Source organism: Cynocephalus volans, chromosome 1, assembly GCF_027409185.1.
Source record: "Cynocephalus volans isolate mCynVol1 chromosome 1, mCynVol1.pri, whole genome shotgun sequence".
In the NCBI taxonomy this organism is placed as follows: domain Eukaryota; kingdom Metazoa; phylum Chordata; class Mammalia; order Dermoptera; family Cynocephalidae; genus Cynocephalus; species Cynocephalus volans.
In genome coordinates, this window is record NC_084460.1 from 93,320,591 (window position 1) to 93,346,732 (window position 26,142).

Genomic DNA, 26,142 nt, shown 5'->3' on the forward strand with positions numbered 1-26,142 from the left:
CAAACTCCAAAAATCAAGGAGGGCAAAATCACAGAATACTAAAGAATTCAGGAGAGGTATACTTCTCTCTCATCCCATCTTTTTTTTTTTTTCTTTTGAGAGAAACCCCAAAAGTTTGCTCCTCAGTCCCTCCTGTAAATGCCTTAAATGCCCAGTTCTTCCTCAGTTACAGAAAAAAGCAGGGTGGGGGAGAAGTGGGTAGGGAGAAGCAAAGGAACTTTCGGTTTTGGAAGACTGGAAGACTGAAACTAAGAGCCAGATGGTTAATTCAACTATGAAGAGCAAAAGGGAGCCTAAAAGACCATTGGGAAAGATCATTTTAGGGCTACTAGGACTGAGGAAATCAGCTTGTACCACTTTAAATATTTGACTATGAATGAGTCATTGGAGAGCCACTTTTAATAAGTTTAGAAATCAAAGAAAAAAGTTGTCCCACTGCAGACTGATCCATTTTCTGCAGGGCTAAACTTCAGATTATGGCTTCGGAGACTGAACTGTCCTTGTTGGAGGGCACGACGCACCATAGATTTTTATTTTCATGAAACGGACTCCAGAGGTTTGTGGCCTTCCAGACAGCAGCTGGCGCCAGGCAGAAGCACAGCCTCCGGCCGGAGCTTCTGGCTACCGCGCCGCGCTTGGCTGTGCGTCCCGGGCAGTGCTAGCCAGCACCGCAGCCGGAGCTTCCCGGTCCGAGCAGACGCTGCTCCCTTCTGGAAGGGCCGTGGGGGCTCGCAACTGGCTGCTCCTCCGTTTATTTGGAGGGAAAGGAGCTGGTTTGGAGGAAAGGAGGGAGTAGGTTTGTAAAAGGGTTGGCTCCTCCTGACAACTCTGCTGCCTACATGGGTGAGATGATGGCCAAGTAGAATGAAGGGAGATTATCCCATTTTGAGTAACGAGGATTTCTGCATGAGCAGGCGATGTGTTTTGCAACTGTCGATTTGGCAAGAGATTGGACTCAATCAACTGCCCTCTGGTTCCCACTTGAAACACATCTCCCCCACCTGGTGCTCTGACCAACTCCCCAGACTCAGGGTGCGGAGTGAGCGGAACAGAGAATCAAAGTCAGCCTCTTTGGTCTCTGCTTGTGGCAGATGCACAGCTGGCTGTGTTCTGAGCAGTTTGGTGCATGAGGGGGAAAGCCAGAGCTGCTTCGCCTCTTTGACGGGGTTTGGGGGGTGTGTTGGGGGGGGCTAGGAAGCGATGGGGAGTATTGAGAGAAGCCTCTTATTTTGCGTCCCAGCGGCCTCTCCAGCCCCTTGCGTCCAGCCCTCCCCTCCGCTCCCCACCCTCGCGCGCTCCGGCAGAGAGGAGGGGTGAGGAGGGCGCAGGCGGTGGGGGTCGCCCGGCAGCGTGCCGAGCCCTCGGTGGCGGCGGCGGGGCTGTCTCTTTAAGCGCTCCGGAGGGGCCGGGGCTGGAGGGCGGCGAGCGCGTTTCCATGGCACCGAGGCTGCGGGGGCTGCGGGGCCGCGGGGCTCTCTCGGCTTTAGTCGCTCCCGGTGGAGCAGGGGCGCGCAGCTCGGCGGCCGCCACGCCTCGGGAGCTCTCCCTGCCGCTCCTCCCGCGCTCCCAGCCGCCTGTGACGCCGGGTGGGGCCGAGCTGCTGCCGCGCCCTCCGCGGAGAAACGCACCTCGCGGGCCCCGCGAGCCCTGCACTGCAACTTCTGCCCGGCGAGCACAACTTCTGCGCCGGGTTCGGACTTGCGGAGCCGGGGCGGCTGCCGGAGCGGCTGCCGGAGCCACTCGGTCTCGCCGAGATGCCCTCGCGACTGTGGCTCTGGTGCTTCTGCGCCTGGGTGGCCGCCGGCTGGCCGCCAGGATGCGCCCTACAGCTCCGGCCGGGCATGTAAGTGGTACCCGCGCGTTCCGGAACGCGTGGAGGTAGCGGGTGCCTGTGCGCCCCCGCCCCACCCTGAACCTGCTGCAGACGTCGCTGCCGGAGCCCTTCCTTCTGAGAAGGCTTGGGGGGCATGAGGTGCCGGCGGGCACCGCGGGTCTGCGCGCTGTCCTGGGCGGAGCGCGGCGGGAACGCCATCCCCAGCGCGTCCTCGGGCAGCCTCGGTCCCGGAGCAAAAAACCGCGACCGGGGGCCGTGTGCTGTCCACCTAACTGCTACTTTCTCAGCTCTTGACAGATTGTTTTCCGGGTTTGGGTGTGTGCGCGTGGTGGGTTTGGGGGTGTGTGTGTGTTTCAGTTAATTTCCTGTTTGCAACAGTAATTGGCTAACGACAAGTGCCACTTTGTGAAAGGGTTTTGAATGAAATCTTGTCGAACAGCGAGTTTCTTGACATTTTCTTCTCTCCAGAGATCAATGAGTTCGTCAACACTTTTTTGTTTTGCAGGGGGGAGGTGGGATCACCAAGTCCGAAGGCGTGGATTATTCCACAGGTTTGATGGGACAGGTGAACCCCAACTCGTCCGCTGAAGTGAGGAGCTGGGGAGATGAGTGTGTCAGAGACCATTCGGGCCACTGAGATTGGAGAACTGAAGTTAGGAGGATGAGTGAAGCGCATCGTTTTAGAATGGGACACGGTTTCCTTTCGAGATTAGAAATCATGAAGGCTAGGAGATCTTAATTCTTGGTCACCGTGTCAAGCGTAGCGAGGAGCTCACAGGAAGTCCAAGTCTTTACAAATTGCCTGGTCCCCTTGACTGGCTGGAGAAGTTCTCACGGAATTCTGTAGCGTCAGCGGGATCGTCATCGAACCGCCTGAGAGAGAAGCCAGATCTAATTCTGCTTTTCGGTGTCTGCTCTCGAGTGGTTACGAATGGACAACAGAGTAATTTGAACATTTACACATTTTTGCTTCTTTGCTATTTCTTTGCTTTTCTGAAATGTTAATATTTTATACTAGAAAATGGTTTAAATAAGTACACAAAGCCATCCATATCTTTCTCGGGCTTTACTTTTTCTTGTAAGAAAAATACTATTTGGGGATTCACTTTACATTTTCGTATTTCACCCCTGTCATGTGAGATTCCATTTGCTATCTAATTACTGCAAATGTCACTTAACTATAAATCTTGAGACATGGCCTGAGTTTCGGAGGCATCGCAGAACTTCTTGCCTACATAGTTTGTAAATATGTATTTTGTAGAAATACGAGGAGTTTCTGGGTATGTGATTTCTCTTGAACTGATAAGATATGTCTTGTTTATTTTGAAGAGAAGGTTGCTTTAGACTTGTCATCTTCAGTTTATCTCAGAGAACACATCTCACTTTAGATAGCTTGTGCATGCATAAGCCTTCACTTCTTAGAAACTGCCTTTTAGCAAGATGGCTGGGTAGCCATGCTCTTACCTTTACAAGTGCCTTTTTAAAGTGTATCCTGTATCCCGGGTTGATTTATTGGGTAGCCACAGAATCACCCATACACACTGAGACTGAATAATCCCTTTGGGGAAGCACTGAGAAATAACAGAAATACCCACATTACTTTTTACATTGCTTAACTGTTTTACCTCATGTTTCAATATTGACGCTTTTGTTGAAAAGGCTGGAGGGATGACATGGCATATTTTTATTTAAGGAGACTGCTACTGCAGCTCATTTATTTATCAGGTGAGATAAATCAGGTATTAAAAACAATATAAATTCTTGAGTGTTTAATAGAGATGCTTTTTTCAGGGAGTTATTGAGATCACTCTGATGACTCTTAACGCTTTCTGAAATCTGGATGAGTCAAATGCAATCAATTTTGTATTTAGTCCTCCTTGGTATTAGAATTAATGGTGGTTTCTTTAGCAGGAACCATGTTGGAATTTAGTGCTAGGTTTCTGCAGATGCCTTTGCAATTTTTGTAGGCATGTGGAATGCAACTGTGTATAGATAGCACTTGGCTTCTGCACACCTGTCCATCTATTAAATTAAAGAGAATTCTTTCTGAGATTTTTATTGACCTCTGAGGTCCATTATCAGTGAGAGCAGGCTCCTAATGAGGTGAAGACCACTAATGAGAACGCATAATCTTACTGACTGGCACTTATAGGTCATTAACACTGGTAAAAGTTTTATGTAGCTGATCTTGTACTTGAGCAGATTTTGAAGCTGGGGTGACAACTGAAAATAGGAAATGACTGTGCAGCTAACTAACGGTCAGCCTAAATTTAATGCATTGGGTTTATGGTGCATTTCTCCTAAGGTAAGCTCCTTTTCAAAGTAAATTTTATTAATGAAGCAAAAAATCTATTACATATGGATATTCCAACTCTAATAATAATTGATCTGTCTGATAACCTTGTCTTATCACATTTAGGGGAACTTGGAAAACTAAGGTTAGGCAGATTTATAAAATTAGTATTCCACAAAGAGTGCTTAAGTTTCTACCCTATATGTAGGCATTGGAAATCACAGGTAATAATTAATCCATTTGAATTCTTAGTTAGATTCCAGGCAAATTTCTAGATACTTTACATGTATTATTTCACTTAATCCTAGATATAGCCTAGGAGGCAGGCACTATTATTATTGTTCCCATTTTATGATCAAGAAAGAGACACAGTAAGGTTAAATTCACACTCCAAGAATTCAGAATATTTGGACCCAGGCAGTTTAATTCCAGAGCTAGAGCTGTTAACATATATGGTCCATTTCAGGCTCAGCTTCATTTTTAAGTTCTTTTTAATCACTTCCAAACATTCCCAATGGTTATAGGCCTGGTGCCTTATACCTGGTGGGTATTAAGACACCGGTGCAGCCTTCTTTGATTGTTGCAGTAGCTACAGGGTTCTAATTGCATTTGGGGTTGGCTACGGAGGAGGTTGGGATGCTAATTTTCCTGCAGTGGGTAGAATAGTTCCTTACAAGTAAGATCTGAGTTCTCTTGTCCTTGTTGGGACTCTTCATAAGAAATTCTCCTGTTCTTGTGGCTAAAGAATTAAAATGATGGGCTAAGCTTAAACTGGGAATTGTAGAGTGGAGAAAAGTATCCTTGTCACGTGCATTATGAATTGGAGAGTTGTAACTGCTGATGACATTTTGATAAAGGGATATTGAAGAGTTTACTTATGTTAATGGTACTCCACAAATGTTTTCTAAAGGATTAAATAAGAGGAAGTAAACTCTACTCCAGATCTCTGAGACATCAACGGAAAATGACTGGCTGTACTGCATTCTATGAAAGTTTATCCTTTGTAATGTACTCTTGTAAACACTCGCATAATTATTTCATGCAATATGATGAAAAGTAGTAAACACGGAAGTGTTGCAGATATCATGCCAGGCAGAAGTGAATACAAGCTGATCCAGTAGCTTAAGTTCCTGGGACTTGGAATACTGGGATTTCTCTGGTACCTAAAGAGATTTTTAAAAGGTGTTGTCATTTCATGTCTCAGCAGCCTTCCAAACTGTGTAGGACATCTCACATCCATACCCTAATGTGGATATCTGATACAGGCAGTTTTGCCATAAAAATTCAAAATATGCCTGATATAATACTGTTATCTACCTCACCACCCCCCCCAACACATCTATATAGAACTATGTTTCACTTCAGCCTTCTGTAGCTGAAGAAGAAACTTTGGGTCAGAGTGGGTGTAGCAGAAATTTAGATTTGATGAAGAATCAGTGAATTTAGAAATAGAACAAGTGATGAAGCTATGACAATAATCTGGAATAGTGAAGGGGAATTAACAAAGTTGACTCCTGCCCCACATACCGTGCTGTAATTTGGTGTTTGTTTTGTGGGTTTTTTTTTTTTTTTAACTTTTCATATGATGAAGCCTGAAATTGAGCTGTCTTAGTCTGTTTGGGCTGCTGTAACAAAGTACCATAAACTGGATGGCTTATAAACAGCAAAGATTTATTTCTCATAGTTCTGGAAGCCAGGAAGTCCAAGATCAGGGTGGCAGCAGACATGGTGTCTGGTAGGGCCTGATTTCCTGGTTCACAGATCTAGCTGTGTCCTTACATGGTAGAAGCAGGGGACAAGTTTCCTTTGGCCTGTTTTATAGGGCACTAATCCCATTTATGAGGGCTCCACCCTCATGATTTAATCTCCTAATTCTATTACCTCCTCACTTCCTAATTCTGTTATTTTGGGGCTTAGGATTTCAACATATGGATTTTGAGGAGAAACAAACATTCTGACTATAGCATGAGTGAACAAGAGATATCTGGGCCTAATAACAATCCATTTTTAAATTTACAAATAATTCAGGCATATCTACCATTTACCCATTAGTGTAAATTGATTCAAAAAGATTTTTCTTTCTTGTGAGGTCAGCCATGTTAAATGAGCATAAATTGGAGAAGAGGAGGCTCTGTGCACTCTCCATGGGTGAAAAAGTATTTTTAGCAGTTTGTATTTATTAATGTCTTTAATCTTAACAACAATCATGTGAGGTAAGTAATACTATCATCTCTTTTTTTCTGATGAGGACACTGAAGCATAGAGAAATTAGGTAACTTGCTTGAAGTTTCACAGCTGAGAGGTGGTGGGATGGGCCTTGGACCCATCCTGTCTAGCTCTAGAGCCCTGTTCCTAATACTGTGTGGTGGTCCCTCTACCCTTGACCTTCCTCTGCCCTCAGACTGCCAGCTTATTTGATCTTTTTACTTAGTTTGGGTCTGTTTACTTATATTCAATAATAGCTGCTCTTTCTCCTGTTCCCCCAAGTAGACCCAAACCTCTGCCCTGTGGTTTTAGCAGTCAACTCTACTCCATACTTTTTTGATAAAATTGGCATTATATGAATTTTCTCAGAGTCTCTGTCTTCTGTTTGAATATTTTTTCCATATGTTTACTTTTCTTTCTTCTGTGTCTCATGGAAATAAATTTCCCACTCTTGTTTCAAGGTAATCCCTTCCCTGTATGTTCTAGATCCCATCTTTTAAATATTTCCTCTATCCATCATTTTTCTTTCTTTTGTTTCCAACTTTTTCCTTTCTATTGTTTTTCTTTTTCTCTTCTCCTAAATGTACCCAAGTCTTCCTTTCTACAGCTCTCTCTATTTTGCGTCTGTGGTATGTCATGTCTGTATGTAGATCTGTCTTGATCTTGGTTCTTCTCTCCTTAACCTTCAGTTTCTCAATAGCTCATTGATGCTGCTTCCTTTATTATCTTTAATCATTTAACACATTGCAGTCTGGCCTCTTCTGCTAAACTTCCTTCTCATAGGGTGCCCTCTTTTCAGGACTCACCCTAGCTCCTTTTTCTGTAGCATTGTGACATTACTGGCTATTCTGTTTCTCACTTTTCCACTTCTTTGCTGTGCTTTTTCTGTAGCTCTCCCCCACTACCTGCCCCTGCATTCTCCTACCTTCTACGTTTATTCCTCTTCCCATTCTTTACACTTTACTGGTTTGTCTCTTTCTTTCCACTGGCTCTGTTCTGATAAGACCCAGGTCTGTACATCTAGCCCCAATATCTTTGGAGCTACAGACTTGCATTTTCAACTATAGATTTATTGTCTTCACGGGTTTCAGACTGGAAATGTCCGTAGACCATCTCTAGTCATAATTGTCTCCTCCGACATCTTCTTCTCAGGTACTTTGCAAGTTTTCCCCTTTGTCATATTTGAAATCTCTTATCTCTCACTTTCCTTCCAGTTTACCTCATAATTATGTGCTTGAAGTGAGATGATTGTGAAAAGGACTTTGTATATGGCAATTGGATAAATTTAAGTTAATAATTTTATTCCTATCGGTTGCCAAGTCCTATAAACACCAATGATGAAAACTCATTTGAATCACTTATTCCTGTTGCCACTTAAGCCCAGCCATGCTATTTTTACTCCTAGACTGTTATATGTAATTAACTCTTGTTTCATATTCCCTCAAATCCTTTTTTTATTTTATATACTCTTTAAGTTTTATCAAGGTTGATTTCTAAAGCAAAGGCCTAATAACATTGTTTCCTCTCTTGAAAATTCTGATTCTAAATGCAATACAGTTCAAGCATTGAATATTATTCTTAAATAGCACCTATTATATGCTAGGAACAATTTAAGTACTTTACATATTTTAACTTATTTAATCCTCACAACAACCCTATCAGAAGGTAATATTAATATCTGCATTTTAAGATGAGGAAATTGAAATCCAGGGAAGTTAAAGTTTTCTTGAGAAACTGTATGTATGGGTATGAAGCTCAGGAGAGAGGTCATACAGTTAGTGAGTAGTAAAGCTAGGATGTAAACCCAGGCTGTCTGACTTTAGCATCAGAACTATGACACTGTATTCAAGGCCTTATCTTTCTGGCATTATTCAATTTTACAAACATTTATTCACACCCTTTTTTTTCTGTTTGTTTGTTTGTTTTAAAAAAATTTGCCTTTAGTCTCCTTCTCCTAGTACAGAACTAAGAAGGGTCTAAGATTTTATTCTACCTGCAAGGTAACAAGTCAGTCTGCCACAATTCATAGCTACTAACAGAAGACATGAAATTCCTGGGTCAAAGACCAATGACTTCATTAGTCCTTTAGTCTGTAGCAGGTAATATGAGGAGTGGCCCAAATGGATACAGTGAGTTTGTGTCACAGCTGAGGAACCTGGAGCTTAGAAAACCTCTATTCTTGTAAGCGGTCTGCTAGCAAACCTGTCCAACCTTTGTCTCTAGAGGGAGAGCTATCTTTTATTATCCTGCTTGGGAAACAACTCTGCCTTCCACAGAAGGCACTCTCACCATCTTCCAAGGCTGTTCACTATACACACATCCTTCCAGAAAAAAAAAGCTGTCAAAGCTTCTTCATAAGATATGCAGAAATGTAGGAGACTGCGAAGAATTGTCTCCCTACATTCCTAACATTTGTCTTCCCCATTTTAGCAGCACAGGTTTTGCTAAGGTTTATGTTTAGTTTTGTTTTCTTTTGTTGAATCCAGCATTTGATTTTCCCATTCTTCTAAAATAGGTAGGAATGTGTTGGAATAGATGAACACAGAGGTTTAGTGAGCTTACCCTAGGGGCTATGTTCAAATCCAAGTATATGTGTCTTTTTCACTGACACTGAAATTGAATTGCTAACCCAGTTGATTAATACTTGACTAATTTATTTTCTTGTTACTTCCATTCAACAAACATTTATTCAGTGTCAGGTACTTTGCTAGGCACTGGGGATATAAAGGGGAGTGAGGCAATCCTCTTTCCTTAAGCAACTCATAGAACCTGGGGAGAGACCAACAAACAAACCAGAGTCCACCAATACAAAGTTGGCAGAAATGGAACACACACCCCAGCTGGAGGGAAGGAAGAACAAAGGATCTCAGGGTAGGTTTTCAAGGGCTGATTTTCTTCAGCTGACTGTAAGTAGAGTAAGTGGGTGGTAAAGGTGGTGATGGTGGTGAGAAGACCTTGTGCAAGAAGAAGGAGGCAAGATCTCCCCGTTAGGAAAACCATGAATCATTTTCTTGACAGTATGCCTGGATGGAAGAATCTATATGGGGCCACAATAAAAGATGAGTTTAGGGCAGCTAAGAGGGGATAGTTCAAGAAGGGTCTTGTATATTAAGCTGAGAACTTTAGACTTTGTGATGAAACCATTGGGAAGCCAGGAAGATACTAACAAAAGCAGAAGAGTAACCTAATCAGATTTGTGTTTTTATGTAATGAACGGTCTGGGGAGGGGTGAAGCCAGAGGCAGGGCATCCAGCTGGAAGGTTCTATCAGTAGACTAGGTAGAAGTGGTGTGAGTCTGATCAACAAAAGAAATAGTGGTGGTGATGAAAGGAAGGAACCGGTGTAAGAGATTAGTATCAAGAGGAGTTGATGACTGTATGGAGGTGAGAGTAAAGAGAGGGAGACTTGAGATGGCCTCTGGGTAAAGGAGAAAGTCAGAAACACAAGAGGAGGAGACTTAGGAGAGAAGGGGATGAGTTCAGCAGTGACCATGTGGGCATTGATGTTTCTGTCAATGGAAATGTTCTAGAGAAGTTCCCCATAAGGATCTGAGGCTCGGGAGTGTGGTTTGGGCTGGAGCTATAAAGTGATTAGAGACAAATCTATATAAAAAGTGGGGAGAAAAGATTATTAAGGAAGGAAACCTGGAAATTTTAACATAGGAGAGGAGGACAGATTTAAAATGCCTAAGAAGGAGATTAAGAAACTGCCTGAGAGGAAGAAAAAAAGGAGTGGTATATGCTCTGGAAGGCCTCAGGGAAGTTAAATGAAGTAGAACTTGGAAGGTGGGCATTGTCACTACTGAAGAGATAATTGAGTTGGACCTACCTTAACAGATGCAATAGAAGAACATTGTTCTAGGTGAGAACTTACCTCTCATGGCCATCACTTTTGGTCTTGGTGACAAGAAGGGGAAGCTCCTACAGGGTGGCCTCAGGTGGTGGTGGGCTGCATTCTTGCCTGACTAAATGTTTACTGTGTATCTGCCATCATTCTTAGCTCATTATTGCCCTGGCTAGAAATGACAGTTGAAAGAGCTTCCTGCTGTACTACTCCAGGAGAATTAATTTTAGATGGGGCATAACTCTGGATCAAGTCATAATCATCAAGGCATTTTCCTTGGTTCTGCAGAAATTGTAAAGATGGCTAAGAAAGAGTCATCGCCTCAAGGAGCTTATTATCAAGTATTCAGTTCTTTGTGGTAGGATAGTAACATAAAGAAGCTAGATTAAAGTATTAATGTAATTAAAAAGGAAGGACAAACCAAATTCATGGGAGGAAATCACAGAAAGCTTCATGGAAGTGGTGGCATTTGAAGATGAGTTGGGGTTGGGATCAGAAGAGCTTTCTTTGCAGGAAGAGAGCAGAACGTGTAAGGCCGTGGAGGTTGTTGGAAGGGTACAGTATCTTCTGGGGATGATGTACACTGTGGGTGACTGGTGTTTCCATCACTGTCCCTATGCACGTTCAGCTCTATCCTGACCAGGATATCCCAGGGTCCCCAAACGCACTCCACACTTTCCTGCCATGGAGTCTTTGCTCTCAATGAACTCCTTTCTCCATCTCTTCCAGGCCAATCTCTGAGGCCTAGCACAAAAGTCACCTATTTTACAAATACTTCCATGTCTCTCAGATAGAATTCATTGCATGTCTGTCTGTCTCAGCAATCTTAACTGACATTTTTATTTGACATAGGTACAAGTCATCCCCCCTTTTCTGTGGAGGATACATTTCCAGACCCACAGTGGATGCCTGAAACTGCTGTACTGAACCTGCATATACTGTACTTTTTCCTGTGATAAAGTTTGATTTATAAAATAGGCACAGTAAGAGATTAACAACAATAACTAATAATAAGATAGAACAATTATAACAATATACTGTAATAAGAGTTATGTGAATGTGGTCTATCTTGCTCTCTCTTAAAATATCTTAACATTTTTGGACTGTGGTTGACCATAGGTAACTAAAACCTCAGAAAGCAGAATTATGGATAAGAGAGTCTACTGTATCTGGAGCTCTCTAGTTTCACTAGAGAAATCTATTTGATAACCATGTGACAACCATCAGGACGCTTTTGGTATTAGTAATGGCGTTTCTAGTCTATTCTTTATAAAATAAGCTCCTTGTATATAAACTGTGTGGCTTGTCAACTCCTGATCTGGAAAATGTTTTCTGTCACTCTTCAAGGGACAGTTTTCAATGCTGTTTAATGTTCCTCTTCACTGATATGGTTAATTAAGAATTCCCTGTAATTCTGAGCTTTAGTGGGTTTTCCTCCACTCTTCAGGAAAGAGGCATTCCCAGGAGACTTAATGTTTGCTTTCTCTGAATTGTTAAGATAACTATTTTCATGGTTTAGTATAGTGGATGCTGAGCAGGAGAAAAACAACAAAATTTTGAGTAATTTTTCCTTTCTGGAGCTCAAAACACTAATATTCAGTAGATGGACCTGAAGATTTTTCTTATACTGTGATGGGTTTGATTTATAAACAAAAGTTACATGTGGGGATCTAATGTACAGCTTGGGACTATAGTTTCCAATACTGAATTGTATACTTGAAATTTGCTGAGAGTAGGTCTTAAATGTTCTCACCACACACGTGAAAACTTGATGTGGTCATCATTTCACAATATGTACGTATATCAAATCATCACATTGTACATCTTAAATTTATGCAATTTTATTGTCAATCATACTTCAATAAAGCTGGAAGAAAGTATACGATAATAAAATAATAGTCAAATTGTATTGTATCTTTATTTATTATGGAGTTTAAACAAATTTTGGCTATAACAGCTTCCAAGTCCAAAAGATAAGAAAACAATTCTCAGCATGAATAAACTGGGAATATATCTTGACATCAAAAATTTATTTTTTAGTGCATTTCACGGTTTACTCATACTGAGAACCACTTCTTATCTTTTGAACTTTTAAACTCTCTGTGTATTAGGATGAGCAAAAAATGAACATGGATTTCCTTTAAATGTACTGGATACCACACATAAAATAAAATAAGTGTAAACTCAAGACAGCGATACACATTGGCCAATTATGTGAAAACAGAACAGCATTTGTATTGGGCTTTAGGCATGTTATATGCAATACTGAAATGAATTTTGATACAGGAAACCCCTTTTGCACCAGCCATTGAAAAGAATGCCTTACATTTCTTGTAAAGCAAATCTTGCTTGAATCCAACTGACAGTAACAAGTCTGGGTGAGGAAACAACTCAGTCAGCATTCTTCTTTCATAAATCTATTTACAGTAGAAACCACATTAACATTTTAATTGTTTCACAGCTAAAGTTGTTCTCACTGCAGCATTTAAAGAGCTCAGGTTCATTAAAATTTAAGGGACCAGAGAGTTCATAGTCTATTTTAATGACCTAATGATGGTTGTAAATGCTGTAAATATTTTTTTTGGTTCATTGAACAATTGAGGGATTCTTTGTAGTGGCTATGTATGCTTGAAGGTAGATTATCACATTACCCCATTTCAGTCCCACTAGAAAACTCCCTCTTCTCCCTCATCTGAATCCTAGGGTCTCTTAAAGTCCCTTTCAGAATTTTCTGTCAAGTTTTATTACATCGACCACTTTATTTCTACAGCTAGATTCTAATTTCATTGAGAGCAAAGTATGAGCCCAAGACTTGTTAAATTAAAACTAATGACCAATAATCTACCTTCAGCCTATGTTTCTCCACCCCCCAGACAGCTCTCTCCCCAATAAAAATATCTACCCCAAACTTAAATTAATTATAAGCATTGGAAATTGTTTTGGCTGTGCTACAGTTTAGCTTGTTAGACTGTAACATACCTTGTGTTCTCTAGTTTTAATTTGTCTGTTAAAACTTTGCTATATATTCCAGGACATTGTTTTGGTTCTAAAATACATGTGCTTCAAGGATTAACTAGCCTTAAAAATATGTCCCTAATGTTATTTGTTTTTTTTTTTTTTTTTTATTTTTATTTTTTTTTTAAATTTTATTTTGTCGATATACATTGTAGCTGATTAATGCTCCCCATCACCAAAACCTCCCTCCCTTCTCCCTCCCCCCCCCCAACAATGTCCTTTCTGTTTGTTTGTTGTATCAACTTCAAATAATTGTGGTTGTTATATCTTCTTCCTCCCCGCCCCCCGGTTTGTGTGTGTATGTGTGTATGTGTGTGTGTGAATTTATATATTAATTTTTAGCTCCCTCCAATAAGTGAGAACATGTGGTATTTCTCTTTCTGTGCCTGACTTGTTTCACTTAATATAATTCTCTCAAGGTCCATCCATGTTGTTGCAAATGGCAGTATTTCATTCGTTTTTATAGCTGAGTAGTATTCCATTGTGTAGATGTACCACATTTTCCGTATCCACTCATCTGATGATGGGCATTTGGGCTGGTTCCAACTCTTGGCTATTGTAAAGAGTGCTGCGATGAACATTGGGGAACAGGTATACCTTCGACTTGATGATTTCCATTCCTCTGGGTATATTCCCAACAGTGGGATGGCTGGGTCGTATGGTAGATCTATTTGCAATTGTTTAAGGAACCTCCATACCATTTTCCATAGAGGCTGCACCATTTTGCAGTCCCACCAACAATGTATGAGAGTTCCTTTTTCTCCGCAGCCTCGCCAGCATTTATCGTTCATAGTCTTTTGGATTTTAGCCATCCTAACTGGGGTTAGATGGTATCTCAATGTGGTTTTGATTTGCATTTCCCGGATGCTGAGTGATGTTGAGCATTTTTTCATATGTCTGTTGGCCATTTGTATATCTTCCTTAGAGAAATGCCTACTTAGCTCTTTTGCCCATTTTTTAATTGGGTTGCTTGTTTTCTTCTTGTAAAGTTGTTTGAGTTCCTTATATATTCTGGATATTAATCCTTTGTCAGATGTATATTTTGCAAATATTTTCTCCCACTCTGTTGGTTGTCTTTGAACTCTTTTAATTGTTTCTTTTGCTGTGCAGAAGCTTTTTAGTTTGATATAATCCCATTTGTTTATTTTTCCTTTGGTTGCCCGTGCTTTTGGGGTCGTATTCATGAAGTCTGTGCCCAGTCCTATTTCCTGAAGTGTTTCCCCTATGTTTTCTTTAAGAAGTTTTATTGTCTCAGGGTGTATATTTAAATCCTTAATCCATTTTGAGTTGATTTTAGTATACGGTGAGAGGTATGGATCTAGTTTCATTCTCCTGCATATCGATATCCAGTTATCCCAGCACCACTTGCTGAAGAGGCAGTCCCTTCCCCAGTGAATAGGTTTGGTGCCTTTGTCAAAGATCAGATGGCAGTAAGTGTGTGGGTTGATTTCTGGATTCTCTATTCTATTCCATTGGTCAGTGTGTCTGTTTTTATGCCAGTACCATACTGTTTTGGTTATTATAGCTTTGTAGTATAGCTTAAAGTCAGGTAGTGTTATGCCTCCAGCTTTATTTTTTTTGCTGAGCATTGCTTTGGCTATTCGTGGTCTTTTATTGTTCCATATAAATGTCTGAATAGTTTTTTCCATTTCTGAGAAAAATGTCTTTGGAATTTTGATGGGGATTGCATTGAATTTGTATATCACTTTGGGTAGTATGGACATTTTCACTATGTTGATTCTTCCAATCCAAGAGCATGGAATATCTTTCCATCTTCTTGTATCCTCTCTAATTTCTCTCAGCAGTGGTTTGTAGTTCTCATTATAGAGATTTTTCACCTCCTTGGTTAACTCAATTCCTAAGTATTTTATTTTTTTGGTGGCTATTGTAAATGGGCAGGCTTTCTTGATTTCTCCTTCTGCATGTTCACTATTGGAGAAAAGAAATGCTACTGATTTTTGTGTGTTGATTTTGTATCCTGCTACTGTGCTGAAATCATTTATCAATTCCAACAGTTTTTTTGCAGAAGTTTTAGGCTGTTCGATATATAGGATCATGTCATCTGCAAACAGGGACAGTTTGACTTCATCTTTTCCAATCTGGATGCCCTTTATTGCCTTCTCTTCTCTGATTGCTCTGGCTAGTACTTCCAACACTATGTTGAATAGGAGTGGTGAGAGTGGGCATCCTTGTCTAGTGCCTGTTCTTAAAGGAAAAGCTTTCAGCTTTTCCCCATTCAGGATGATACTGGCAGTGGGTTTGGCATATATGGCTTTAATTATGTTGAGATACTTTCCCTCTATACCTAACTTATAGAGGGTCTTGGTCATGAATGAGTGCTGAACTTTATCAAATGCTTTTTCAGCATCTATAGAGATAATCATATGGTCCTTGTGTTTGAGTTTATTAATATGGTGTATCACATTTATTGATTTGCGTATGTTGAACCAACCTTGCATCCCTGGGATGAATCCCACTTGATCGTGATGAATAATTTTTCGTATGTGTTGCTGTATTCTGTTTGCTAGTATTTTAGTGAGGATTTTTGCATCTATATTCATCAAGGATATCGGCCTGTAGTTTTCTTTTTTGGTTATATCTTTACCTGGTTTTGGTATCAGGATGATGTTTGCTTCATAGAATGAGTTTGGGAGATTTGCGTCCGTTTCAATCTTTTGGAATAGTTTGTAAAGAATCGGTGTCAATTCCTCTTTGAATGTTTGGTAAAATTCTGCTGTGAATCCATCTGGTCCTGGGCTTTTCTTTGTTGGGAGCCTTCTGATAACAGCTTCAATCTCCTTTATTGTTATTGGTCTGTTCAAATTTTCTACGTCTTCACGGTTCAGTTTTGGGAGCTTGTGTGTGTCCAGAAATTTATCCATTTCCTCCAGATTTTCAAATTTGTTGGCCTATAGTTGTTTATAGTAGTCTCGAATGATTCCTTGTATTTCAGATGAATCAGTTGTAATATCGCCTTTTTCATTTCTAATTTTTGTTATTTGAGTCTTCTCTCTTCTTTTTTTTGTTAGCCATGCTAATGGTTTGTCAATTTTATTTATCTTTTCAAAAAACCAACTTTTTGATTCGTTGATCTTTTGAATTGTTTTTTGGTTTTCAATTTCATTCAGTTCTGCTCTGATCTTAATGATTTCTTTCCGTCTGCTAACTTTAGGATTGGATTGTTCTTGTTTTTCTAGTTCTTTAAGGTGAAGTGTTAGGTTGTTCACTTGCCATCTTTCCATTCTTCTGAAGTGAGCATTTAATGCAATAAATTTTCCCCTCAATACTGCTTTTGCAGTATCCCACAGGTTTTGGTATGATGTATCATTGTTTTCATTAGTTTCAATAAACTTTTTGATTTCCTGCTTGATTTCTTCTTGGACCCATATGTCATTAAGTAGAATGCTCTTTAATTTCCATGTGTTTGTATAGTTTCCAGAGTTTTGTTTGTTATTAATTTCTAGTTTTAATCCATTGTGGTCTGAGAAGATACATGGGATAATTCCAATTTTTTTGAATTTATTGAGACTTGATTTGTGACCTAATATGTGATCTATCCTGGAGAATGATCCATGTGCTGATGAGAAGAATGAATATTCTGAGGTTGTTGGGTGGAATGTTCTGTAGATATCTGCCAATTCCAATTGGTCTAGAGTCTTGTTTAGATCTTGTGTTTCTCTACTGATTCTTTGCCTAGATGATCTGTCTAATATTGACAGTGGAGTGTTCAGGTCCCCTGCTATTATGGTATTAGTGTCTATTTCCTTCTTTAGGTCTAATAGAGTTTGTTTTATAAATCTGGCTGCTCCAACATTGGGTGCGTACATATTTATGATTGTTATGTCTTCTTGATGGATCAGTCCTTTTATCATTAAGTAGTGTCCCTCATTGTCTCTTTTTATGGTTTTTAGTTTAAAGTCTATTTTGTCAGATATAAGAATAGCCACTCCAGCTCGTTTTTCTTTTCTGTTTGCATGGTAAATCTTTTTCCATCCTTTCACTCTTAGTCTGTGTGAATCTTTATGGGTGAGTTGGGTCTCTTGTAGGCAGCATATAGTTGGGTCCTGTTTTTTGATCCAGTCAGCCAGTCTGTGTCTTTTAATTGGGGAATTTAAGCCTTTAACATTAAGAGTTGTTATTGAAAGGTGTTGATTTATTCCTAGCATTTTATTGGTTGTTTGGTTGTCTTAGGTGTCTTTTGTTCCTTGCTTTCTGATTTACTGTTTGGTTTCTTTGTTTGTTGGTTCCTTAGGTTGTAGATAGTGTTTTTGTTAGCTTGTTTTCTCTTCATGAATGCCATTTTTATTGTACTAGCGGGTTTAGATTTTTCTTAGGTTTTTATGGCAGTGGTAGTTATTTTTCAGGAACCAAACCCAGTACTCCCTTGAGGATTTCTTGTAAGGGTGGTCTTGTGGTAGTGAACTCCCGCAGTTTTTGTTTGTCTGAGAAATAGACTATTTGCCCCTCATTTCGGAAGGATAGCCTTGCAGGGTAGAGTATTCTTGGCTGGCAATCTTTGTCTTTTAGTATTTTGAAAATATCATCCCATTCCTTTCTAGCTTTTAGGGTTTGTGATGAAAAGTCTGATGTTAACCTGATTGGGGCTCCCTTATAGGTGATTTGACGCTTCTCTCTTGCAGCTTTTAAGATTCTCTCTTTGTCTCTGAGTTTTGCCAATTTGACTATGACATGTCTTGGAGAAGGCCTTTTTGGGTTGAATACGTTTGGAGATCGTTGAGCTTCCTGGATCTGAAGATCTGTGATTTTTCCTATACCTGGGAAGTTTTCTGCCACTATTTTGTTGAATATGTTTTCAATGGAATCTCCATTTTCTTCCCCTTCTGGAATACCCATGACTCGGATATTTGAGCGCTTGAGGTTGTCTGATATCTCTCTCAGATTTTCTTCCATGTCCTTGATTCTTTTTTCTTTCTTTTTGTCTGCTTGTGTTATTTCAAACAGCCCATCTTCAAGTTCAGAGGTTCTCTCTTCAACTTCGACAAGCCTGCTGGTTAAACTCTCCGTTGTGTTTTTTATTTTGCTGAATAACTTCTTCAGTTCAGCAAGTTCTGCTACATTTTTTTTCAGGACATTGATTTCCTTGTATATTTCCTCTTTCAGATCCTGTATACTTTTCCTCATTTCATCATGATGTCTAGCTGAGTTTTCTTGTATCTCATTCAGTTTCCTTAGAATTATCACTCGAAATTCCTTGTCAGTTATTTCAAGGGCTTCTTGTTCTATAGGATCTAGAGTATGAGATTTATTAACTTTTGGAGGTGTACTTTCTTGATTTTTTGTATTTCTGGTGTCTTTTTTTTGGTGTTTATTCATTGTTGCAGGGGGTTTCACAGTCCACCGGTTTAAGACTAATGACTAACTAGGATGTTGCTGTGGTTGCCAATTTGGTATGGCTCCCTCCGTGACTGCTCAGTTGGCCTCTAGTGTCTTGTGTGTGTGGTTGCCTCGGGTCTTGGGCTTCTCCGGGGATCCACCTTTCTGGTCAGCTTGTACTCTGCTGGGCTGGTGGATCACGTACCACAGGGTGTGTGATCTCTGTTGAGCTTTCACTTTCTGTACAGGACTTCTCCCCTTTCCGTGTGCTCTGGCCCAGGCTGTTAGATCGTGCAGTGGCGACCCCACCGGGTGTGTGGTTTCTGTCGAGACTCCGCCTCCCTGGCCGCACGTCTCCCCCCTCTGTGAACACTGTGCTGGGCTGGGGCGTGTCTTCTGCACCCCTCGTCTATCAGCTGGGCCTTCAAGACCCTGCTCAGCACCGCCTCGCCCAGGAAGTCTACCAGGTTTCTGCTAGGCACAGACGACCGGTCTCTCTGGGTGCCTTTGTAGCACTGTGTAGATCTTTCTCGGGTCTTGTTCACCTTTGTATCCCCCCGGTATAAACCGAGTCTAGTGCCCGCCTGCAGCCTGCTCTCCGGCAGGTTCAAGCGGACCTGGGAACTCTCCTACCGCACTATTCCCAACCAGAAATTCGTTAGGCTCTTTTCCAAACTGGTGGTCGCAGAGATGGTATCTGCCTCCCAGTAACAGGAAGTTTACCGGGGCGGAGTCCAGGGTGTGGTGGAGTGACAGTCGGCCCGCCCGTACTTCCTAGCCCTCCCAAAACTGGTCGGGACGCCCCACACCCCCAGTCCTGCCAGAGAACCGCGGAGGGAGTGGGAGAGGAGGTCGGCCCGCAGGGTCCGGAAAGCCCTGCGCCAGGCCAAGCAAATGGGCTCAGTGATGGCCGAGCAGGGCGGAGCTGCCCGCACCTGGGAAAATGGAGGCAGCACCGGGGCAGTGAGTGGCCTGGTGGTGCAGGCGGAAGCCGCGTGGGCATTCACCCCCCGAACAGAGGTGTGCCAGGGATCACTCACAGTGCTGTGCCAGGTCGGGCGCTCGCTCTGTCTCTGGTTTGTTGCCTTCCGTGTTCTCGGCGCTGCCGCCTCGGGCTGTTCAGTCGCGGCGCCGCTCGGGCGCTCCCAGGAATCTTCTTTAATGCCGGCCTGAAACCTCGAATCCTGAATAGGGCAGCTGGCCGCCTTCAGTGCGGCCCCAGCCTCCGGGATCCTGGCTGCATCCACAGCAGCCCTGGCGCCGTGTTCCCTGTTTCAAGACTCGCTTTTGCAGCTAAGAATCAGTTCTTTTCCTGCTCCACACTTCAAAGCTGTTGCCTGTAAATGAGGCAGCCTCTCCTGCCGGGGGCAAAGTGGCGTTGAGCCCTCACGACCGGCCAGCAGCAGCAGTCCTCCCTTAAGAGATGGCCAGAGGAAGGTCCACAAGTTTCCCGGCTGCCTGAGGCCCAGTGGCCACCTTTTCCACCTCAGCTACTCCGCGCCAGCTGCCGCAGCCGCCGCCATCTTGAAACCCCAAAAGCACACTTCCCTAATGTTATTTGTTATATACAACTATTTAACACTAATTGCTTGAATGGTCTGCCCAAGACATAGTTTTTTGTTTGGCTCTAGTTTATGTTATGCCCTCCCTCATAAGAGGTAGTTAAAGGATCTTTTTTTCTCTAAAGAACATTTCTGGTTGTTAATAATGAAGCCTTATCATTTACTTATAGAAGGGGAAAATATTTGATTTTCTATGAGAGAAAGGAAAAGACTAATAGAAAATTGATCCAAAACCTTACACCATCAAAGTGCATTAAAAGCCAGAAAGACCCAAGATTATCTCACTATAAATTATTTTTGGGGGGCTAAGGATCTATTTTTCATCCTGGGATTTGGCAGTGATAATAGGATGTAGATTATATAAAAGCAGTAATAATTGAGAGTATGTGTTCACTTACCTTTTTAAATCAGGTATTTTCTATGCATTAATAAACCTGAAGAGTGAGATGAAATATGTTTGTGTGATTGTCAGTTTCTGGCAGTGACTACTATTGGCTTAGCCCACAGTGTGTGTTCAGTTTCCATGTGCTTTACTTTACTTTTATAAAACGTAGCTTTGGACTCATGGACAGAAGATTTTGGTTAGTGGTAGTAAATTATGATCAGGGTAGATTTTAAGGTATTTTACATCAACATGGTGCTTTTACAGGCCAAATCTGCATAAGAGGCTCTCAAAATCCTTTTTATTTTAGGGGGTACATACTTCAATTTCACCATATCTCTTTTAAAAATTTTTTTTTAATTGTGGTAAGAAAGGCATAACATAAAATTTACTGTTTTAACCATTTTTAAGTGTTACACTTCAGTAGTGTTAACTATATTCACATTGTTGTGTAACATATCTTGAGAACGTTTTCATCTTGCAAAACTGAAACTCTGTACCCATCAAACACTAATTCTCCTCCATTTCCCCAGCCATTGGAAACTACTATTCTGGTTCCTATTTTCTGTGAGTTTAACTACTTTTGATACCACATAAGTGGAATCATACAGTATTTGTCTTTCTATGACTGGCTTATTTCACTTAGCATAATATTCTGAAGGTTCATCTATGTAGCATATGGTAAGATTTCTGTCTTTTTAAAGGCTGGATGATATTCCATTGAATGTAAATACCACATTTTCTTTATTCATTCATCTGTCAGTGGACATTTGGGTTGCTTCTACCTCTTGACTACCATGAATTGCGCTGCTGTAAGTGTGGGTGTGCAAATATCTCTTCCACATTCTACTTTCAATTCTTTTGGATATATACCAGAAGTAGGATTACTGGATCATATGGTAGCTCTATTTTTAATATTTAAGGGACCTCCATGCTGTTTTTCATAGCAGCTGCACCATTTTGTATTCTCACAACAATGTACAAGGGTTCCAGTTTATCCACATTCTTTCAAGCATTTGTTATTTTAAAAAAATTTAATTGATAAATAAAAATTATGTATTTGTGGTGTACTACATGATGTTTTGAAATATGTATTCATACATTGTGGAATGGCTAAATTAAGCTGATAACAGTGCATTACCTCATTTACTTATCATTTGTTCATCAGCTCTTTTTGTTTTGCAATTTTCATAAAAGTTATTTTAGTTTCCAAGGTGTTTTATCTGTATGATATCAGCATACAAGTTGCCCTTTTTATTTCTTATTTATCTTTCTTAAATTTACACAGTAGACTGGTTTACCTGACAGTATGTCTTCAAATAAAAAATAGTTTCATAATCCCTTATTCATGATTCTGAAATCCAGAAAGCTCCAAACACTGTCAAGTACTTTGTTGCTGTTGTTTTTATTTCTCACAAACTAACTCGGTGGCAAAACCTATACCAAGCTGAACAAGAATCTAATTATAGACTTTATTTACATTTAGTATGAAAATCCTTATGTTTCCCAGAAGAAATATCAGTGTGTTTGATTAGGGTGTGACTCTGTAGACACTTCTGGGTAAATATGTACCATATTGCCTTTCTAAGAGCTGAAAAATTCTGAATTCTAAACAATTTGGCCACAAGAATTTCAGATAATTGTAGCCTGTATTTGTCAATATAATATTTAAGGAACATACTGCTTTTCAAACAGTAGTTTAGACTTTTAAAAGTTTGGTTATTTGAACAGAATTCTTTTATAAAATGAAGAATTATTTTTAAGCAAAGAAGTACCTGCCTATTTTTGTTTGTTTAAATTCTGTATGTTGGTTGGTACAAAGCAAGGAAAGTTCAGATTCATGGGTTCTACAAAAAAAGAGCTTTATCATAGTATTAATGGGTATTTTTATCTGAAATCCCAACATTTTATAACATACTCTATCAAAAGTAAAATAAATAAATTAATTGTACTTTATCATTTTAAAACGTTCCCATATTAATGATCAGAAAAGAGAGGTTAGATGCCCCGTGAAGGATAATGCATGAAAACAGCTTCTGCTGTCATTGGATTGGATTTTACTCAATCCAATTTTATTTTCTGGGCAGTGAAAGTAAAGTCCTTCTCTTGGTTACCTTTATGATATGTAATTCCAGAGAGTGTGCTAGTTTTTTGAAGGGTAAGGCGGTCTGGTTAGGATCAGTGTGCTGGACTCCTAGAACCAGTTTCAATATTAATAGAAGTGGACTTTGAAGTCTTTTGCTCTTCTCTGACTCACAAACTTTCCTATTTCATTTTTTCATAAATTTTTTTCTATTTTTCTTATGAAGTCCCTATTTTGACCCTAACACACTGTTATACTTTTACTTTAGATTATGTTTGTGGTAGATCTATCTAGAGTTTAGTATCTGGTAAACTATTAGGTTACAAGGAAAGTCAACTGAAATGCCTAACTCACTTTGCTGTAGTTTTTACATTTTATATTAAACATAATTATAATATTCTCTTTTGTATGTGAAATCTGTAGGATCGCATGTTGCATTATTAATAGCCTCCCCAAGGTTTTTCTTCTTGCTGTGACTATTTCAATTATCTCAAAATTCTTCATCTGGTATCATACGTGTGGCATTTATGTTTCTGGAATGACTTTCTAGCACAGAGGAAAGAGGCTTGTTCTGAAGGAAACAGGGATCCTCATACAGTGGGGTGGAGTCCTTTGATAGTTCTGGTCCCCGTGGAGACAGACACTTCAAGAGAGCTAAGCACTTAGGAAGAAAAGTTAATTCTAAAGGACCCCAAAAGCCCAGGAAAGACACTTTTGCCTCTGACAGACTGACCAAGAATTGAACTTGGAAAAGAGGTAAATATTCCTCCAAAGTAGGAGGGTTATACTCGGGGAGGATGGTAAGTGAGGCATCCTGCCTCTGTTCAGTGTGGCAACAAGAGATAGAAGGGCTTTTGACCTATAGACAAATTAAATGCCACCTGTCAAAAAAGTGAGCTTTATGGCTGAGTCTTTGCAATTGTCAGATGGAAAACACAATTGTGAGGAAGCAGCTAGGAATGGAAAGTTTAAATTAAAATGAATTATTGCTTGAAGGAAAGATAAATGCCTGTTCTGATTGAACCCAAGCCTAGCGGTGAATCTATTACACTAACATATCATCACTGTCTGTTTCATTGAGTACTTCATTTGCCTATGAAATAAACTTGTTTTCTCCTGAAAACCATCTTTAAAATTTCTGTGTGTTGGGAAAAGAAAAATTGTAAACAGCCTAAATGTCCATGAAAGAGGAAACTGGTAAATTATGGTATATCCTTACAATGACGTTTATGCAGCTATTAGAAACGATGTTTACAAAGAATTTTAATTCCCTGTAAAATGCTTATGTTATAGTAAGTAAAAATAAAAAGATACAAATACCTGTAACAGCATGATTTTATATATAATTGTATAAATATAAAGACAGTAAGCACAGAAGGAGGGAAGTGCATCAAAATATTTTACTAGGGTTTATCTCTTGGTGGTGAATTATTGATAATTTTTTTTTTCTCTCATCTTTGGTTCTCAGTTTTTGCCAACTTTTCTATAGTAAACATCTATTACTTTTTTCTTAGGAAAAATTCTTTTAAGAAATTCTACTTGCTTCTGAAATTGTTTTCTAACCGATAATATACAGCTGACCAGAGCCACCTGAAGGCAACTTTGTAAGACCACTTTTGAGCCACGAATGCCACCAAACTTTATTTCTGAGAAGAACCTTTATGGCTCATTTGTATTTCAGTAAAAATTCGTCATTGTGTAATCTCTATCTGGGTTGCTATTGTTTAATATTACAGTGATGGTTGAATAAAAGACAAAGGCAATTTCCTCTATTTAAAGGTTCTTGAAACATCCTAGAGGAAGGGAAGAGCTGGCCATACCATATGGGTTCTAAACTTGTAACCTTGCTCCAAATGAACAGACATAAGCGTACTCAAGAACAAGTAAGCCATAACCACAGCTTCTTCAGACTTACAGTTAGTGATTCAGAGATATAGATTTGTGTCGTGTTTCTCCTCATAAATATATCACACACTCAAAATAATTTTCTCAAATAATTGACTGGATGTTAGATGAATTGTAAATTGCTGAATACTTAAATAAGTTTATCACCTTTTTTCCTACTCCTAAGGATGAGATTAACCTGACGTGGCTTTTTAGGTAACTCTTAGCTTCTGTAACCAGTTATTTACATATAGAAATATTTTTATCTGGCAGCCTATATACCTGGAAGATAATTGAGAATCAGGAAGTAAATATATCCACATAAATAACCACAGCTACCACTTACTGTGTCCTTGCTACTGTTTTAAACTATCTGAGCAGTGCTTTCCTCATTATTTAATCATCATGGCTCTATGCAATGGTTATTGCTCTACCTATTTGCAGATGAGAAAACAGGCTCAGAAAAGTTGAGTAGCAAAGTCACATAGCTCATCACCGTGGTGCAAGGAGCTGAACCACATTCCAAAGTCCAAATATACTCTTACCTATTACAGTAAATAAAAAGTGAAAACAGACATCACAAGGTATGTGTTCTAGAAATGTTGGACCTTATGTTTCAAGGTCCCAAGAAAAAGGATCACTCTATTAGAAATGACTTTAGAAAATTTACAAATAACATTTGAAAAGAGGGCAGGGGAGCTTCAAAAAGTAGGAATTGATTACAAAAAAGATGTAGTTATAGACTGGTGGTGAGAAGGGCCGAAAGAACTAGGATATATTCCCAGGAACTCTGAAGCATAATATTCTGGATTGGGTAGGTAAAGGCATCTTGTTCACTTTATTAGCTTCTAAGTGTATCAATATAATGAATATGGAGCTTGATCATGGTAGATTTAATTTGTCAATAAAATATTAAAGTCAATATAGTCCTGATTTTTTAAAATTTCTATTTTTATTACATAGTTTATACTTTTTTTTCTGTGTTCTAGTGGACTCTACCTTCTATTTATTAATATTTTTTCACAAAATATTTTACATTCTAAGATGTTGTTGCAGAGCAGTTGGCGGGGAGGGGGAGAGGGGAATGGGGAAGGAAATAGGGTGGGAGAAGGAGGAAGTGGGGAGTGTGGTTGAGGCCTTTGACACCCCCCTCATTCCTGCAGGGGAGATCAGGGGGCTTCCAGTGGTGATTTGGTCATTGCTGGGCTGAATGCAGATGTTAGGGGATGTGGCCAAAGCCCTTGGACCCTCACCACCCCACTCAGGAGCCTAGGCTGCTTCCTGCAGCAGCTCGGTGGTCATTGCTGGGATGTTTGTGGGTGTCAGGGGGGCATGGCTGAGGCCCGAGGCCCCTCGACCGTCCCAGCTTGGGAACCTGGGGCACTTCCTGTGGTGGCTTGGTGGTCATTGCTGGGCAGGTTGCAGGTGTTGGGGGGCATGACTAAGGTCCCTGGTTCTTTTCCCTCCCTGGCTTGGGAGCCCAGTGGGCTTCCGGTCCTTCTAGGTTTTATAGGTGTTCGTTAGTGATGTGAGACCTTTACCTGTTAATATCAAACTTTGTCTGTGGTCTGCGGGTATTTTATTTTTTCTTTCAGTTCTGTGTTGGATTATTTGCTGTTCCTACCACTTAAACTCTTCTTTGTTGTCCTTCACTTACTTCTAAAATGGAGGAACTTCCTGTGGGGACCAGTACTTGAGCCCTGTGGT

At 40.3% G+C, this 26,142-nt stretch overlaps 1 protein-coding gene across 1 annotated transcript in view; it reads left to right on the forward strand.

The window, feature by feature from the left end:
• The first annotated feature begins 1,754 nt into the window (after positions 1-1,754).
• The window catches only part of LOC134382919 (EGF-like and EMI domain-containing protein 1), a 572,482-nt gene continuing 548,094 nt past the window's right edge, over positions 1,755-26,142 (forward strand). The window contains 1 exon segment of the mRNA XM_063103582.1: positions 1,755-1,843. Coding sequence (XP_062959652.1) covers positions 1,755-1,843 — 89 coding nt within the window.